At 50.3% G+C, this 15,715-nt stretch overlaps 1 protein-coding gene across 1 annotated transcript in view; it reads left to right on the forward strand.

Annotated features, from left to right (window-relative positions):
- Positions 1 to 232: 232 nt before the first annotated feature.
- SRRT (serrate, RNA effector molecule) overlaps positions 233 to 15,715 on the forward strand; it is a gene marked incomplete at its 5' end in the record, with an annotated part of 54,606 nt that continues 39,123 nt past the window's right edge. The window contains 3 exons of the mRNA XM_082254669.1: positions 233 to 351; positions 8,261 to 8,386; positions 10,467 to 10,613. Coding sequence (XP_082110795.1) covers positions 233 to 351; positions 8,261 to 8,386; positions 10,467 to 10,613 — 392 coding nt within the window. The remainder of the gene's footprint in view (positions 352 to 8,260; positions 8,387 to 10,466; positions 10,614 to 15,715) is intronic.

A 15,715-nucleotide genomic window follows, 5' to 3' on the forward strand; every position in this document is an offset into this window, starting at 1 on the left:
CCCCTCACATCTTCCTCCGGTGGCAACCAATAGGGGCCTCTTTACACGTCTCCATTGCTGTGCATTGTGTTGGCTCCGCCCACAGGTTTGTCTGGTGATGGGAGAAACTCTGATGTGAGGAGTGCCCCCCCCCCCCCCCCCCACACTTATATCCAAAGTATCTCTTTTTAGGAAGGAAGATCTGAACTGATTATTTTTTTTGTTCCTCGTAGCACCATCCAATCGTACAACAATGGCGGACAGCGATGATGAATACGACCGTCGCCGCAGAGACAAGTTCAGGAGGGAGAGGAGCGACTACGATCGTTCCAGAGAGCGGGATGAGAGGAGGAGAGACGACTGGAGTGACAGGTGATGGATCCGATTGGACGGTGTAGCTTTAGATCAGGGGTCTTCAAACTACGGCCCTCCAGCTGTTCAGGAACTTCAATTCCCATCATGTGAAGAGTTTTACAATGCCTCATGGGATGTGTAGTCCCACAACAGCTGGAGGGCCATAGTTTGAGGATCCCGGCTTTAGGGGGTGCCTTTCTCTTGAAAGCTCAATGGAGGGCCCAGGATGTCATGTGACATTGTGAAGTTTGATTGGTTATACTGGGAGGATACCTGCAGGACATCCCAGTATCAACATTTGCAGCTGGCCATTCTCTTTAATGTAGAAGTGGCTATACAGTATACAGGTGGGGGAAGGTGGTCCACCCCCCGTCATTACCAGGCTCCTCCTCCATCTGATTGGGGAGCCCAGTAACGATGCAGCTGCTTCGATTGCATTCCCTAGAAAGAGTGGAAGGAATGGAAGTTCCCGCCCTCTTCTGTGATGTCAGACAAGGATTTTTATCCCATCCAATATTGGTTTCTTGACAAGCTGTTAACCAATGAGAGTCTCTGCTTACTTCCAGCACAAAAGGAAACGCCCCTCATTGGCCAGCTCCTGTCATGTGACCACGTTATTGCACACAGCCCCAGAAGCTGTGTAGCAGCATAATGTGTGCACTGTCTGAGGTCATGTGACACAGCTGACCAATAAGGATTTTTCCTTTTTTGTCCTGGAACTAGGCAGACACTCTTATTGGTCACATGACTGTGTTGACCAAAGACTGCGAGCTATTGCGCATAGTATGCTGCTCAAAGGCTTCCAAGGCTGTGTAGCAGCCTACTGTGTGCAATAGCTTGCAGTCCTTGGTCACCAGTCATGTGACAGCGCTGACCAATCAGATCAGTGCACTAGCAGATATGGGTGTCGGATGATTCTAAGCAAAGGTATAGAAGTGCAGTGGGGGTAGGAGGAGAGGGGAGGCTGATGGGAAGTAGTTTTAGATTAGGTGGAGAAACCCTTTAACCACTTTACCACCGGAGGATTTTGCTGTCTTCCGTCCAGGCCACTTTTTGCGATTTGGCACTGTGCGACTTTAACTGACAATTGCGCGGTCGTGCGATGCCGTAACCAAACGAAATTTACGTCCTTTTTTTCCCACAAACAGAGCTTTCTTTTGGTGGTATTTGATCACCTGTGCGATTTTTACTTTTTTTCGCTATAAACAAAAAAAGAGCGACAATTTTGAAAAAATAAAATTTTTCACATTTTTTTATATGAAATTCCCCCCCAAAAAAATGTAAAAATCAAAATTTTTTATCATTTTAGGCCAATTTGTTTTCTGCTACATATTTTTGGTAAAAAAAATCACAATAAGCGTATTTTGATTGGTTTGCACAAAAGTTTTTGCGTTTACTAACTAAGGGAAAGATTTCTGACGTTTTTGGTGTTTTTTTTTTTTTTTTTTTTTTTTTTTTTTTAACGGCGGTGATCTGCGTTTTTTTTTTTTTTTTTTGTGGGACTGCGACATTGAGGCGGACAGATCGGACCCTTGACTGACATTTTTGACACTTTTGGGGGTACCAGTGACATTACTACAGTAATCAGTGCTATAAATATGCTTTACTGTTACTGTAAAAATGACACTGGCAGGGAAGGGGTTAATTGTTATTGGAGAGGGAGGGGTTAATGTATGCCTGGTGCTTACTGACATGTGTGGGGGGAGGTGACTGAGTGACACAGGGACAGATCGCAGGTTCAGCTATGCTGAACCCTGCAATCTGACCCTGCCTGTCACTTAGGAGATCCGCCCCCTCTGTTTACACAAGCAGGCGGATCTCCACACTCGATTCCCCGACGATCAGGGAAGAGCGGCGGCGATCGCCACTGCTCCTCCCCTGGCCCGACTCCCGCTGTGACTGAATACAGCGGGAGCAAGCCTCCGCCGAGAAGGGGGAGTGTCTGCCGACTTAGGTCTACATCGTCAGACCTACAAGAGCCACTTTGCTGCAGTACAGCTCTAGTGAGCAGACGGCAAGTGGTTAAGCTGTCCATACATGTAAAAGACTACTTTCTCTTTGGTTCATTGACGGACACAGCTCCTCATCTTCATGACTATATGGTTATACTGTACTGCCCCCTACAGGAGTAGTACACTAGGCAGACAAAAACGTGACTACGCCTACGGGGCAGTCCCAGGGGGTATACTCCCGCTCTCTGCTATAGGTATTCAGTTTTTTTCTGCCTGGTCAGTAGTAAGGACCTCGTTCCTTGCTGGGATCTCTGGTCCTGGCAATTTTTTCCTCTGTTTTTTTTTTTTATTTTGTTCCTTTAAGATCTACAATCAATTGCCGGAGAGGGTGAGGAACTGGAAAATCTAGATCCTTAAGGTCCCTCCAGTCCAACCAGTGAGCGCGTACAGACTGCAGCTCTACGCTAGGTCGGCCACAACATAGCCCCACTGGACGGGGGCTGGCCTGTGAGGTAAACCTCTCGTGAGGGCGCATATGAACTGGCTTCAGCCTGAGTCGCAGCGATTCCTCCTGGCTTACAGCACCCACATTACGATGGAGCGGTGTCCTGTCCAAAGCGGTGCCTACCATGGTTCTTGTGTGATAAGTAGCTGCCCCCCCACCCCAGGGTTTTGGGGTGGATGTGGGTCCCAAGGTCGGACCCCTGGGTTCCCTTCCCTCCCAGTCAATGTCGTCCCCCCCCCCCCCCCCCCTTCTTTATGGTCTAATGCAAGCCTTTACCCCCCATTTGCCCACTTTGCCCCCTCCCGGGGTGGACATACCTTTTTAGGTTGGCCTGGGGTGTTGCACTGGAGCGATCGAGGTGGGGGGCATACCGCCGGCGACCGATCGTTCCTTTGGGGGTAGGCCTGCCGGGGCCCTGAAGGGATCGTTTTTTTGTGGTGTTGGGGGTCCCCCGGGTGCCGCCATTTTCTTGTAGCCTTTTAAGCTACAGATTGGCTGCCATGTTTGTGCAGCCTCTGCTGCCATTTTCCTGTGGTTTCCCATTGAAAATAGCGGCGGCCATGTTTTTGGATTCGGATGGGCAGTGATTCAGGGGTGGGAGCCCTTCCTCGGCCTCTAGTGCTGATCCCTGGATTTTCCTCTTCCTGATTGTCGCATGGTGTGCAGTTCAGGCTGTGAGTACCTGATCAGTGGTGGCGAGTCCTTTTGTGGCGTTTTCTCTCTCCCTCTCTGCTATTGCTGTGGTAGTGCTCTGTGCTGGGCCTTGTGGTGCCGACAGCGCGGTGGGGTGTCCCGTACAGCAGTGGTCCTCAACCCTGGCCTACAGGGCCCACTAACCGGCCAGATTTGCAAGATAACTGAAATACATCCCAGGTGATATCATTTGCTGCTCAGTGATTGCATTACTCTAGTCTGCATCTCCCCAAGGTAATACTTAAAATCTGGCCTGTTAGTGGGCCCTGTAGGCCAGGGTTGAGGACCACTGCCCTACAGTATTCTGCACTTCTTCTGTTTCCCCCTCCATTCATGGAGTCCCTGGAGCATATCTCACCACCTGATCCCCTCTCAGAGGCTGTCGGCCCTCCGGGTCCCAAAAACTGACTGCGTTGACAGTGGTCCTGGAGTCCTTGCTGTCTAAGGTAGATTTGGTCCTGGGCAAACGGGCTAGCAAGAAGCGTCCCCCACCTTCACCTGTTTCCTCTCTCATCAGATCCAGAATCTGATTCGGCTGCCGCGGATGCGAGTTACTCTGTATGCTCAGATAATGAGGATGGTTCCTCTGCTCCTCTAGCCGCACATGAAAAGGCGCTAGTGGATGCTCTGATTGTATCAGTGCGGGAAAACTTAGAGGAGGATGCATCTAACGCAACATGGGAGTTGCAGGTCACCTTTGGCACCAACAGGTCCTCAAAAGCGGCAAAGGTGTTCCTCTTTCCCCCCTGCCTTTGCGAAGCTGGTGGATCAGTTGGTCCATGGGCTACAGTTTCTGTGACACCTCTTTGGATGCCGCTCCCTTGATTTCTAGACTGACTGTCTCAGCGGTACTTTTGCGGCGTATTATCTGGCTGAAATGCTGGTTTACGGACCAGGCTTCTAAGAAGGCCTTTTCTAATCTTTCATTTGTGGGTGATCGCCTGTTTGGTGCTTTCTTAGATGACATCATCAAGGGCCTCAAAGGGTGAAAGAGTACTCTTCCTCAGGCTTCCAAGGGTAAATAGTCCTGTCGCAGACTGGCGCCTTTCTTTTCAGCTCACAAACTGCCTTTTCATCCCTCAGGGTCTCAAGACAAGGCCCTTCAGGGGTTCTAAGAGGTCTTGGTCCGGCAAGCCATGAGGCGTTTCTACCAGACCTGCGGATAAGTCTTCCTCTGCATGTAGGGGTGCCCTCGCCCCTATCTTGGGTGGGAGGACCTCTTCGCTGGTTTCCGGATCCGTGGACCTCCCTGATCCAGGACAAGTGGATCCACAAAGTCATTTGCTCTGGCTATAAGATCGAGTTTCAATCATATCCTCCGGAAAGGTTCTTTCCTTTCAACTTGCACTTGTCCCCAGATCGCTTAGGGGATCTCTATGGGGCAGTGCAGGACTTTTCTTCAAGGGGTGATTGTGCCGGTTCCGACACTGGAACGTTTTAAGGTTTTTACTCAAACGTGTTTACAGTTCCCAGGAAGGAAGGTGCGCCCAATTCTGGACCTCAAAGCGCTTAACTGCGGGTACAGAAGGTCTGTTCGCATGGTAGAGGTGTCCCTAAATCTGGGGGATTTCCTCGCTTCCGTCGACATCAAGGACGCCGACACCTGCACATCCCGATATGTACTGCCCACCAGCGCTTGCTCCGCTTTGCCATGGGCGAGGAGCGTTATCGGTTTGTGGCATTTACCCTTTGGTCTGGCCTCTGCTCCTCGGGTATTCACAAAGGTATTGGCCCCGGTGCTAGCATTGCTTGGGGGATAAGTGGTACTGGGGTATCTGGACGATCTGCTTTTTCTAGCAGAATCTGCAGTGTTGGCCAGCTTGGAGATTACTCTGTGATCTCTGAGGGAATTCGGATGGATTCTGAGTCTTCAGAAATCTGCTCTGGTTCCATCCACAAGCCTGGACTATCTGGGTCTGACGCTGGACTCTGCCTCTGCCAGAGTGTTTCTTCCTCTGGAAAAGCTTCAGAAATTGCAGGAGGCAATTCAGCTTCTGCTGTCCAGTTGACGGTTATCTCTTCGGACTTGCATGCTGGTGCTGGGCCTGGGCCTGATGGGGTCTACCTTCGAGGTGGTTCCGTTGGCACAGTTCCACACGAGATCTTTGCTAAAGGAGATTCTGGTGAAATTGTACAAGGATCCTCCATCTCTAGACGATCTGATCCTGTTGAGTGAGTACAACGGGGTCCCTAGTTTGGTGGCTGTGTTCTCTGGCATTTTGTCTGGGAATATAATTTCTTCCCCCTGTACTGGACTGTCGTCGCCACGGACGCCAGCCAGTCCGGGTGGGGAGGCGTCCTCGGCACAGAGTGTGCTCAGGGGGTCTGGACTCTGGAAGAATCCAGGCTACCGATCAATGTACTGGAGCTCCGAGCGATCAGACTGTCTAGCTCATTGGACAAGTAGTCTCCAGGGGTGTCTGGTACGGATTCAATCAGACAATGCCACAGCCATGGCCTTTGTCGCCACAGCCATGGCCTTTGTCGCCACAGCCATGGCCTTTGTCGCCACAGCCATGGCCTTTGTCACCACAGCCATGGCCTTTGTCACCACAGCCATGGCCTTTGTCACCACAGCCATGGCCTTTGTCACCCACCAAGGGGGCACAAGAGGTGGCCTGGGGAAGTACATGGCATTCTCAGGTGGGCAGAACAAATCGTTCCAGCCCTCTCTACTGTACATATTCCAGGGGTGAAAATTTGGCTGGTGGATTTCCTCCAGTCGACAGGCGTTGGACCAGGGGGGAAAGGTCACTTCATCCGCAGGTGTTTCATCAGTTGTCTCCAGTGGGGTACTCCCGAGGTAGATTTGTTGGCCTCTCGCCTCAACAGGAAAGTGTAGAGGTTTGTGGTACGGTCTCGGGATGCTCTTGCCGAAGCCACAGGCACGTTCCGTTCGTTGCTCCTTGGAGTCGGTGCATTCTGATTTACGCCTTTCCTCCTCTCAAGCTTCTGCCAAGACTCCTGCGCAGAATGGGCGCAAAAGGGATTCCGGTCATCCTAGTGGGGAAAAAAAAATCCGATTTAATTAAAAAAAAAAATCTTTTTTTTTTTATCATAACATTTTTATCCACCCTGCTGTTCACCATCCCTGTATCGTACAATTCCAATGATTTAGTCAAAATGGGCATGTTTGTGGCCAAGCAGGAGTGAGTGGGTATGACAGACCCAGGAGCCTCCTGTCCTGTCAGTCAAGTTATGACGTCACCTGGGACAGGGAAGTTCAGGAGACTCCCCTCCTTTCAGTCAAGGTGTGTTGTCACGGTGGGCTGGGACCAGCCTTTTTCAAACAGGGTGCCTTGAGGTTTTTCTAAGAGTGCCTTGGCAAAATGTCCAAAAATTGTGTACAAGCCAGCGTGTGGATGGCGGCTGCCTTTTTAGTTACACAAAGTCACAGGTTTGCATTGTGCACCATTACAACCTTCTAGCTGCCAGGGTCTCTTAACGAACAATGGCATCATCAGCTGATAAGGAGGCTGTCCATCCCCTGCATAGCATCCTTGCTTGACCATCCCTTGCCCCTCTCATCAGCGTAGGGGGTCACATTAGCTGAGTGATGGAGAAAAACTGGGGGAGAAGAGGAACATTGGAATACTAGTCAGAACCAATTTGCAAAAGTGTATTTGCTTTGGAAGAATAAATCTCCTCTAATGTTGGGTGTCCTACTTGAACTTGTGGATGTTGATGCAATATGTAAAACGATTAGAATAGCTTTTACATTTTAGAATGAGGTACCTCGAGACTGCCCATCATTTTTAAAGGGTGCCTTGACTGAAAAAAGGTAGAGAAACACTGGACTGGACAGTCCAGAATTCTCCGCTACTGTCAGTCAAGATATGACATTGTGGGGGACAGGGAAGACCACGAGTCTCCTCTCCTGTCAGTCCAGTTATCACGTCATGGTGGGCGGGGAAGACCATGAGTCTCCTCTCCTGTCAGTCCAGTTATCACGTCATGATGGGTGGGGAAGACCAGAAGTCTCCTCTCCTGTCAGTCCAGTTATCACGTCATGATGGGTGGGGAAGACCAGGAGTCGCCTCTCCTGTCAGTCCAGTTATCACGTCATGATGGGTGGGGAAGACCAGAAGTCTCCTCTCCTGTCAGTCCAGTTATCACGTCATGGTGGGCGGGGAAGTCCAGGAGTCTCCTCTCCTGTCAGTCCAGTTATGATGTCATGGTGGGCGGGGAAGACCATGAGTCTCCTCTCCTGTCAGTCCAGTTATGATGTCATGGTGGGCGGGGAAGACCAGGAGTCTCCTCTCCTGTCAGTCCAGTTATGATGTCATGGTGGACGGGGAAGTCCAGGAGTCTCCTCTCCTGTCAGCCAAAGTTATGACATCATGGTGGACAGGGAAGACCGGGAGTCTCCTGGCCTTTCAGTCAAGGTGTATTGTCACGTTGGGCTGGACAGACCAGGAGTCTCCTGACCTTTCAATCAATTCAGGCAGTGACAGTGGGTGGGACAGACTGGGAGTCCCACTACAGCCATTACTGCTCCAGTGTTGGAAATGTACTACAATGGAGAAGTTACATAATTAGTGGCCAGGGAAGAAGAGGGAAGAGCGGTGACCAGTCCACCTAAAGTACATTGGATGTACACGCAGCCCTGGAAATGCTACACTGTTAGCAAAAAGACGACCACATTTGTTAAAGACAGGAACTGACTTTTATAATACTATTTAGAAATTTGCACCCGGAGTTCATGAAGTTGACAAGGGGCCAAGCAGTCTCGCTGTATTGTCATTTAAATGTTTTTTTCTTATGTTGCATCCTGCAGAGAATGGGACCGAGGACGGGAGAGGAGGAGCAGAGAGTACCGCGATTATGACAGAAGCAGACGGGAGAGGTTCTCTCCTCCTCGCCACGACATGAGCCCCCCTCAGAAGCGTATGAGAAGAGACTGGTGAGGACTGTACCACTGTGCATTGTGGGTGTGACTGTCCCCTGTGTGTGGGCGTGGGCCAGCCTTGTCCCACCTGTGTGTGCGTGCGGCAGGTGTGTGCGTGCAGCGGGTGAGGGCCAGCCTTGTCCCACCTATGTGTGTGTGTGCGGTGGGTGAGGGCCAGCCTTGTCCCACCTATGTGTGTGTGTGCGGTGGGTGAGGGCCAGCCTTGTCCCACCTATGTGTGTGTGTGCGGTGGGTGAGGGCCAGCCTTGTCCCACCTATGTGTGTGTGTGCGGTGGGTGAGGGCCAGCCTTGTCCCACCTATGTGTGTGTGTGCGGTGGGTGAGGGCCAGCCTTGTCCCACCTATGTGTGTGTGTGTGCGGCGGGTGAGGGCCAGCCTTGTCCCACCTATGTGTGTGTGCGGCGGGTGAGGGCCAGCCTTGTCCCACCTATGTGTGTGTGCGGCGGGTGAGGGCCAGCCTTTTCCCACCTGTGTGCGTGCTTGCAACGGAGCACTGTACCACTGTGCATTGTGGGTGTGAGGGCCAGCCCTGTCCCCCGTGTGTGTATGGGCGTGGGCCAGCCTTGTCCTACCTGTGTGCGTGCGGCAGGTGAGGGCCAGCCTTGTCCCACCTGTGTGTGCGTGCGTGCAACGGGTGAGGGCCAGCCTTGTCCCACCTGTGTGTGCGTGCGGCATGTGAGGGCCAGCCGTTTCCCGCCTGTGTGTGTGTGTGTGTGAGGGCCAGCCTTGTTCCGCCTGTGTGTGCGTGCGGCATGTGAGGGCCAGCCGTTTCCCGCCTGTGTGTGTGTGTGTGTGTGGGCCAGCCTTGTTCCGCCTGTGTGTGCGTCCCGCCTGTGTGCGCGGGCCAGCCTTGTTCCGCCTTTGTGTCCCGCCTGTGTGCGCGGGCCAGCCTTGTCCCGCCTGTGTGCGCGGGCCAGCCTTGTCCCGCCTGTGTGCGCGGGCCAGCCTTGTCCCGCCTGTGTGCGCGGGCCAGCCTTGTCCCGCCTGTGTGCGCGGGCCAGCCTTGTCCCGCCTGTGTGCGCGGGCCAGCCTTGTCCCGCCTGTGTGCGCGGGCCAGCCTTTTCCCGCCTGTGTGCGCGGGCCAGCCTTTTCCCGCCTGTGTGCGCGGGCCAGCCTTTTCCCGCCTGTGTGCGCGGGCCAGCCTTTTCCCGCCTGTGTGCGCGGGCCAGCCTTGTCCCGCCTGTGTGCGCGTGCGGCATGTGAGGACCAGCCGTTTCCCGCCTGTGTGTGTGTGAGGGCCAGCCTTGTTCCGCCTGTGTGTGCGTCCCACCTGTGTGAGGGCCAGCCTTGTCCCACCTGTGTGCGTGCGGCAGGTGTGGGCCAGCCTTGTCCCACCTGTGTGTGCGTGCAGCGGGTGAGGGCCAGCCTTGTCCCACCTATGTGTGTGTGTGCGCGGTGGGTGAGGGCCAGCCTTGTCCCACCTATGTGTGTGTGTGCGCGGCGGGTGAGGGCCAGCCTTGTCCCACCTATGTGTGTGTGCGGCGGGTGAGGGCCAGCCTTTTCCCACCTGTGTGCGTGCGTGCAACGGAGGACTGTACCACTGTGCATTGTGGGTGTGAGGGCCAGCCCTGTCCCCCGTGTGTGTGGGTGTGGGCCAGCCTTGTCCCACCTGTGTGTGCGTGCGGCAGGTGAGGGCCAGCCTTGTCCCACCTGTGTGTGCGTGCGTGCAACGGGTGAGGGCCAGCCTTGTCCCACCTGTGTGTGCGTGCGTGCAACGGGTGAGGGCCAGCCTTGTCCCACCTGTGTGTGCGTGCAGCGGGTGAGGGCCAGCCTTGTCCCGCCTGTGTGCGCGGGCCAGCCTTGTCCCGCCTGTGTGCGCGGGCCAGCCTTGTCCCGCCTGTGTGCGCGGGCCAGCCTTGTCCCGCCTGTGTGCGCGAGCCAGCCTTGTCCCGCCTGTGTGCGCGAGCCAGCCTTGTCCCGCCTGTGTGCGCGAGCCAGCCTTGTCCCGCCTGTGTGCGCGAGCCAGCCTTGTCCCGCCTGTGTGCGCGGGCCAGCCTTGTCCCGCCTGTGTGCGCGTGCGGCGTGAGGGCCAGCCTTGTCCCCCTGTTTTGTTGTTCATCTGACTTTTTTCTTAGGGACGATCACAGCTCTGACCCTTATCACAGCGGCTACGACATGCAATATTCCGGCACTTCCGGTGGCCCAGCCTACGGTCCGCCACAGCCATGGGGGCATCCCGATATGCACGTCATGCAGCATCCTGGTATCCCCATACAGGCCAGGTAAGCGGTTTTTAAGATATATGAATATATTTTTTTAATGCATTTACTTGTGTTGGCTACTTGAACTAAACAATAGTGTAATATGTTTAAAAATTGCCTTTCGATTTTGAAGTGTATTTTATTTGCTATCCTCCTGAATTGCTCTCTTCCTTTCCTGTCCCCCCCTCCCATCATGTTTCCTGTGAAGGACAGAGAATGGAACAGAACAGCTTGGCCATCTATTGTTCCCTCTGTGCTGCAACACCTGCAGCAATCAGACCTGAGAAAATTTGTGGGAGCAGCAGATGGTGTATTGTTAAGGCAGGCTTAGAGGAGGGAGGATAGACAGGAGTGCCAAGTATTTCACAAGCCAGATTGAATCTCTCTTATTAAATAATACATAACAGTAGAAATGGAAAGATGGTAATCGTATCTGTTCCAGACACGGCGATCCTTAGCTGTGACTATTGTCTGAAGAAAGTAAGCCGTTCCTATTGCTTTCCTGCATTATGTATTAGAATGGTTTAATCTCACTTATTCCAGTGTTTGGCATTTCACATGTATCCTCTTCAGGATGGCTGCTTTACACTCGTTTATTTAAAGTGTCAATAAACCCATATTACAGTGTTGCATATACGGTTTTAGTTTATAGGTATGAAGTATTCCCTATGTGTCCATTTCTATTATCCCTATATTCCAATTACCTAATGATCCTGCCAGCAGCTTGAGCTTCCTCTCCTATGACAAGAAGATCAGGGCACTTCCTGGATTCAGCTTCTTCCCTTATGATGACAGCAAAAAGACCAGGATGATTGCGGATTTCAACTCCCTCCCTTATCACAATGAAAGGGCCAGGGTACCTCCTGATTTTGATTCCCTCCCTTATAATGAGAAGACCGGGGTACTTCCTGGTTTCACATTCTTCCCTTATGATAGCGAGGAGACGAGTACTTCCTGGTTTTAGCTTCCTCTCTTAGGACTAAAACTAAAAGACCAGGATACTTTTGGTTTCAACTTCCTTTTATGATCACACTGAGAAGGCCTTGGTACTTCCTAAATCCAACTTTCTCCCTTATGAGAGGACAAGGGTACTTCTTGGTTTCAGCTTCCTCTCATGTGATCATAAGATCAAGGTATTACAAATACTGTACTGGCGACCCTAGCATAAGGAACAAACTATTTAGAGTAAGGGAATACAATAAGACACGTGGCCACTCACTAAAACTAGAGGAAAGGCGGTTTAACCTTAAAGTGCGTAAGGGGTTCTTCACTGTAAGAGCGGTAAGGATGTGGAATTCTCTTCCGCAAGCAGTCGTATCAGCGGGGAGCATTGATAGTTTCAAAAAACTATTGGATGGACACCTTAAAGACCACAACATACAGGGGTATACAATGTACGGTTGAAGGCAAACACACACACACACATAGGTTGAACTGGATGGACTTGTGTCTTTTTTCAGCCTCACTAACTATGTAACTATGTATTTCCTAGTTTCAGCTTCTTCCCTTGTAATAATGAGGACCAGAGTACTTCCTGGTTTACACTTCCTCTTTTATGACGAGAAGACCAGGGTACTTCCTAGCTTCATCTTCCTCCCTTATGATGGCAATGAGAAGACCAGGCCACTTCCTAGCTTCATCTTCCTCCCTTATGATGATAATGAGAAGACCAGGCTACTTCCTAGCTTCATCTTCCTCCCTTATGATGATAATGAGAAGACCAGGCTACTTCCTAGCTTCATCTTCCTCCCTTATGATGATAATGAGAAGACCAGGCTACTTCCTAGCTTCATCTTCCTCCCTTATGATAATGAGAAGACAAGGCTACTTCCTAGCTTCATCTTCCTCCCTTATGATGATAATGAGAAGACCAGGCTACTTCCTAGCTTCATCTTCCTCCCTTATGATGATAATGAGAAGACCAGGCTACTTCCTAGCTTCATCTTCCTCCCTTATGATGACAATGAGAAGACGAGGCTACTTCTTAGCTTCATCTTCCTCCCTTATGATGATAATGAGAAGACCAGGCCACTTCCTAGCTTCATCTTCCTCCCTTATGATGACAATGAGAAGACCAGGCCACTTCCTAGCTTCATCTTCCTCCCTTATTAGGACAATGAGAAGACCAGGCTACATCCTAGCTTCATCTTCCTCCCTTATGATGACAATGAGAAGACGAGGCTACTTCCTAGCTTCATCTTCCTCCCTTATGATGATAATGAGAAGACCAGGCTACTTCCTAGTTTCATCTTCCTCCCTTATTAGGACAATGAGAAGACCAGGCCACTTCCTAGCTTCATCTTCCTCCCTTATTAGGACAATGAGAAGACCAGGCTACTTCCTAGCTTCATCTTCCTCCCTTATGATGACAATAAGACGAGGCTACTTCCTAGCTTCATCTTCCTCCCTTATGATGATAATGAGAAGACCAGGCTACTTCCTAGTTTCATCTTCCTCCCTTATTAGGACAATGAGAAGACCAGGCTACTTCCTAGCTTCATCTTCCTCCCTTATGATGATAATGAGAAGACCAGGCTACTTCCTAGCTTCATCTTCCTCCCTTATGATGATAATGAGAAGACCAGGCTACTTCCTAGTTTCATCTTCCTCCCTTATTAGGACAATGAGAAGACCAGGCCACTTCCTAGCTTCATCTTCCTCCCTTATTAGGACAATGAGAAGACCAGGCTACTTCCTAGCTTCATCTTCCTCCCTTATGATGACAATAAGACGAGGCTACTTCCTAGCTTCATCTTCCTCCCTTATGATGATAATGAGAAGACCAGGCTACTTCCTAGTTTCATCTTCCTCCCTTATTAGGACAATGAGAAGACCAGGCTACTTCCTAGCTTCATCTTCCTCCCTTATGATGATAATGAGAAGACCAGGCTACTTCCTAGCTTCATCTTCCTCCCTTATGATGATAATGAGAAGACCAGGCCACTTCCTAGCTTCATCTTCCTCACTTATTAGGACAATGAGAAGACCAGGCTACTTCCTAGCTTCATCTTCCTCCCTTATGACAATGAGAAGACAAGGCTACTTCCTAGCTTCATCTTCCTCCCTTATGATGATAATGAGAAGACGAGGCTACTTCCTAGCTTCATCTTCCTCCCTTATGATGATAATGAGAAGACGAGGCTACTTTCTAGCTTCATCTTCCTCCCTTATTAGGACAATGAGAAGACCAGGCTACTTCCTAGCTTCATCTTCCTCCCTTATGATAATGAGAAGACAAGGCTACTTCCTAGCTTCATCTTCCTCCCTTATGATGATAATGAGAAGACCAGGCTACTTCCTAGCTTCATCTTCCTCCCTTATGAAGATAATGAGAAAACCAGGCCACTTCCTAGCTTCATCTTCCTCCCTTATGACAATGAGAAGACGAGGCTACTTCCTAGCTTCATCTTCCTCCCTTATGACAATGAGAAGACCGGGCTACTTCCTAGCTTCAGCTTCCTCCCTTATGATGACAATGAGAAGACCAGGCTACTTTCTAGCTTCATCTTCCTCCCTTATTAGGACAATGAGAAGACCAGGCTACTTCCTAGCTTCATCTTCCTCCCTTATGATAATGAGAAGACAAGGCTACTTCCTAGCTTCATCTTCCTCCCTTATGATAATGAGAAGACAAGGCTACTTCCTAGCTTCATCTTCCTCCCTTATGATGATAATGAGAAGACCAGGCCACTTCCTAGCTTCATCTTCCTCCTTTATTAGGACAATGAGAAGACCAGGCTACTTCCTAGTTTCATCTTCCTCCCTTATGACAATGAGAAGACCAGGCCACTTCCTAGCTTCATCTTCCTCCCTTATGATGACAATGAGAAGACCAGGCTACTTCCTAGCTTCATCTTCCTCCCTTATGATGATAATGAGAAGACCAGGCTACTTCCTAGCTTCATCTTCCTCCCTTATGACAATGAGAAGACGAGGGTACTTCCTAGCTTCATCTTCCTCCCTTATGATGACAATGAGAAGACCAGGCTATTTCCTAGCTTCATCTTCCTCCCTTATGATGACAATGAGAAGACGAGGCTACTTCCTAGCTTCATCTTCCTCCCTTATGACAATGAGAAGACCAGGCTACTTCCTAGCTTCATCTTCCTCCCTTATGATAATGAGACCAGGCTACTTCCTAGCTTCATCTTCCTCCCTTATGATAATGAGACCAGGCTACTTCCTAGCTTCATCTTCCTTTCTTATGATAATGAGAAGACCAGGCTACTTCCTAGCTTCATCTTCCTTTCTTATGATAATGAGAAGACCAGGCCACTTCCTAGCTTCATCTTCCTCCCTTATGATGATAATGAGAAGACCAGGCCACTTCCTAGCTTCATCTTCCTCCCTTATGATAATGAGAAGACCAGGCTACTTCCTAGCTTCATCTTCCTCCCTTATGATGATAATGAGAAGACCAGGCTACTTCCTAGTTTCATCTTCCTCCCTTATGATGACAATGAGAAGACCAGGCCACTTCCTAGCTTCATCTTCCTCCCTTATGATAATGAGAAGACCAGGGTCCTAGCTTCATCTTCTTCCCTTATGATAATGAGAAGACCAGGGTCCTAGCTTCATCTTCTTCCCTTATGATAATTAGAAGACCAGGGTCCTAGCTTCATCTTCTTCCCTTATGATAATGAGAAGACCATGCTACTTCCTAGCTTCATCTTCCTCCTTTATGATAATGAGAAGACCAGCCTACTTCCTGGTTTTAATTTTCTCCTTTTAGAACAACGAAAGGACCAGCGTACTTCCTGTTTCAGGTTCTTCCTCATGACAATGAGAAGACTAAAGTACTTCCTGGTTTCAGCTCCCTCTGACAACGGGAGAACCAGGGTACTTGCTGGTTTTGTCTTCCTTCCTTATGATAAGACCAGAGTGCTTGCTACTTGGGTTACAGCTTTCTCTCCTTTGACTGTATTGAGAAGACCAGGGTACTTGCTGGTCTAACTTTTCCCCCTTATGACAATGAAAAGACCAGGGTACTTCCTGGTTTCAACTTCTCTCTTTTGGTGATAAGAAGCCCAGGGAATATTCTGGTTTTGTTTCTTTATGACAGCGAGAAGACCAGGGTACTTCATGATTTCAACTACCCCCCCCCCCCCCCCCCCCCCCCATGA

Source organism: Pelophylax lessonae (genome assembly GCF_965119305.1).
Source record: "Pelophylax lessonae genome assembly, chromosome: 4".
Taxonomy (NCBI): Eukaryota; Metazoa; Chordata; class Amphibia; order Anura; family Ranidae; genus Pelophylax; species Pelophylax lessonae.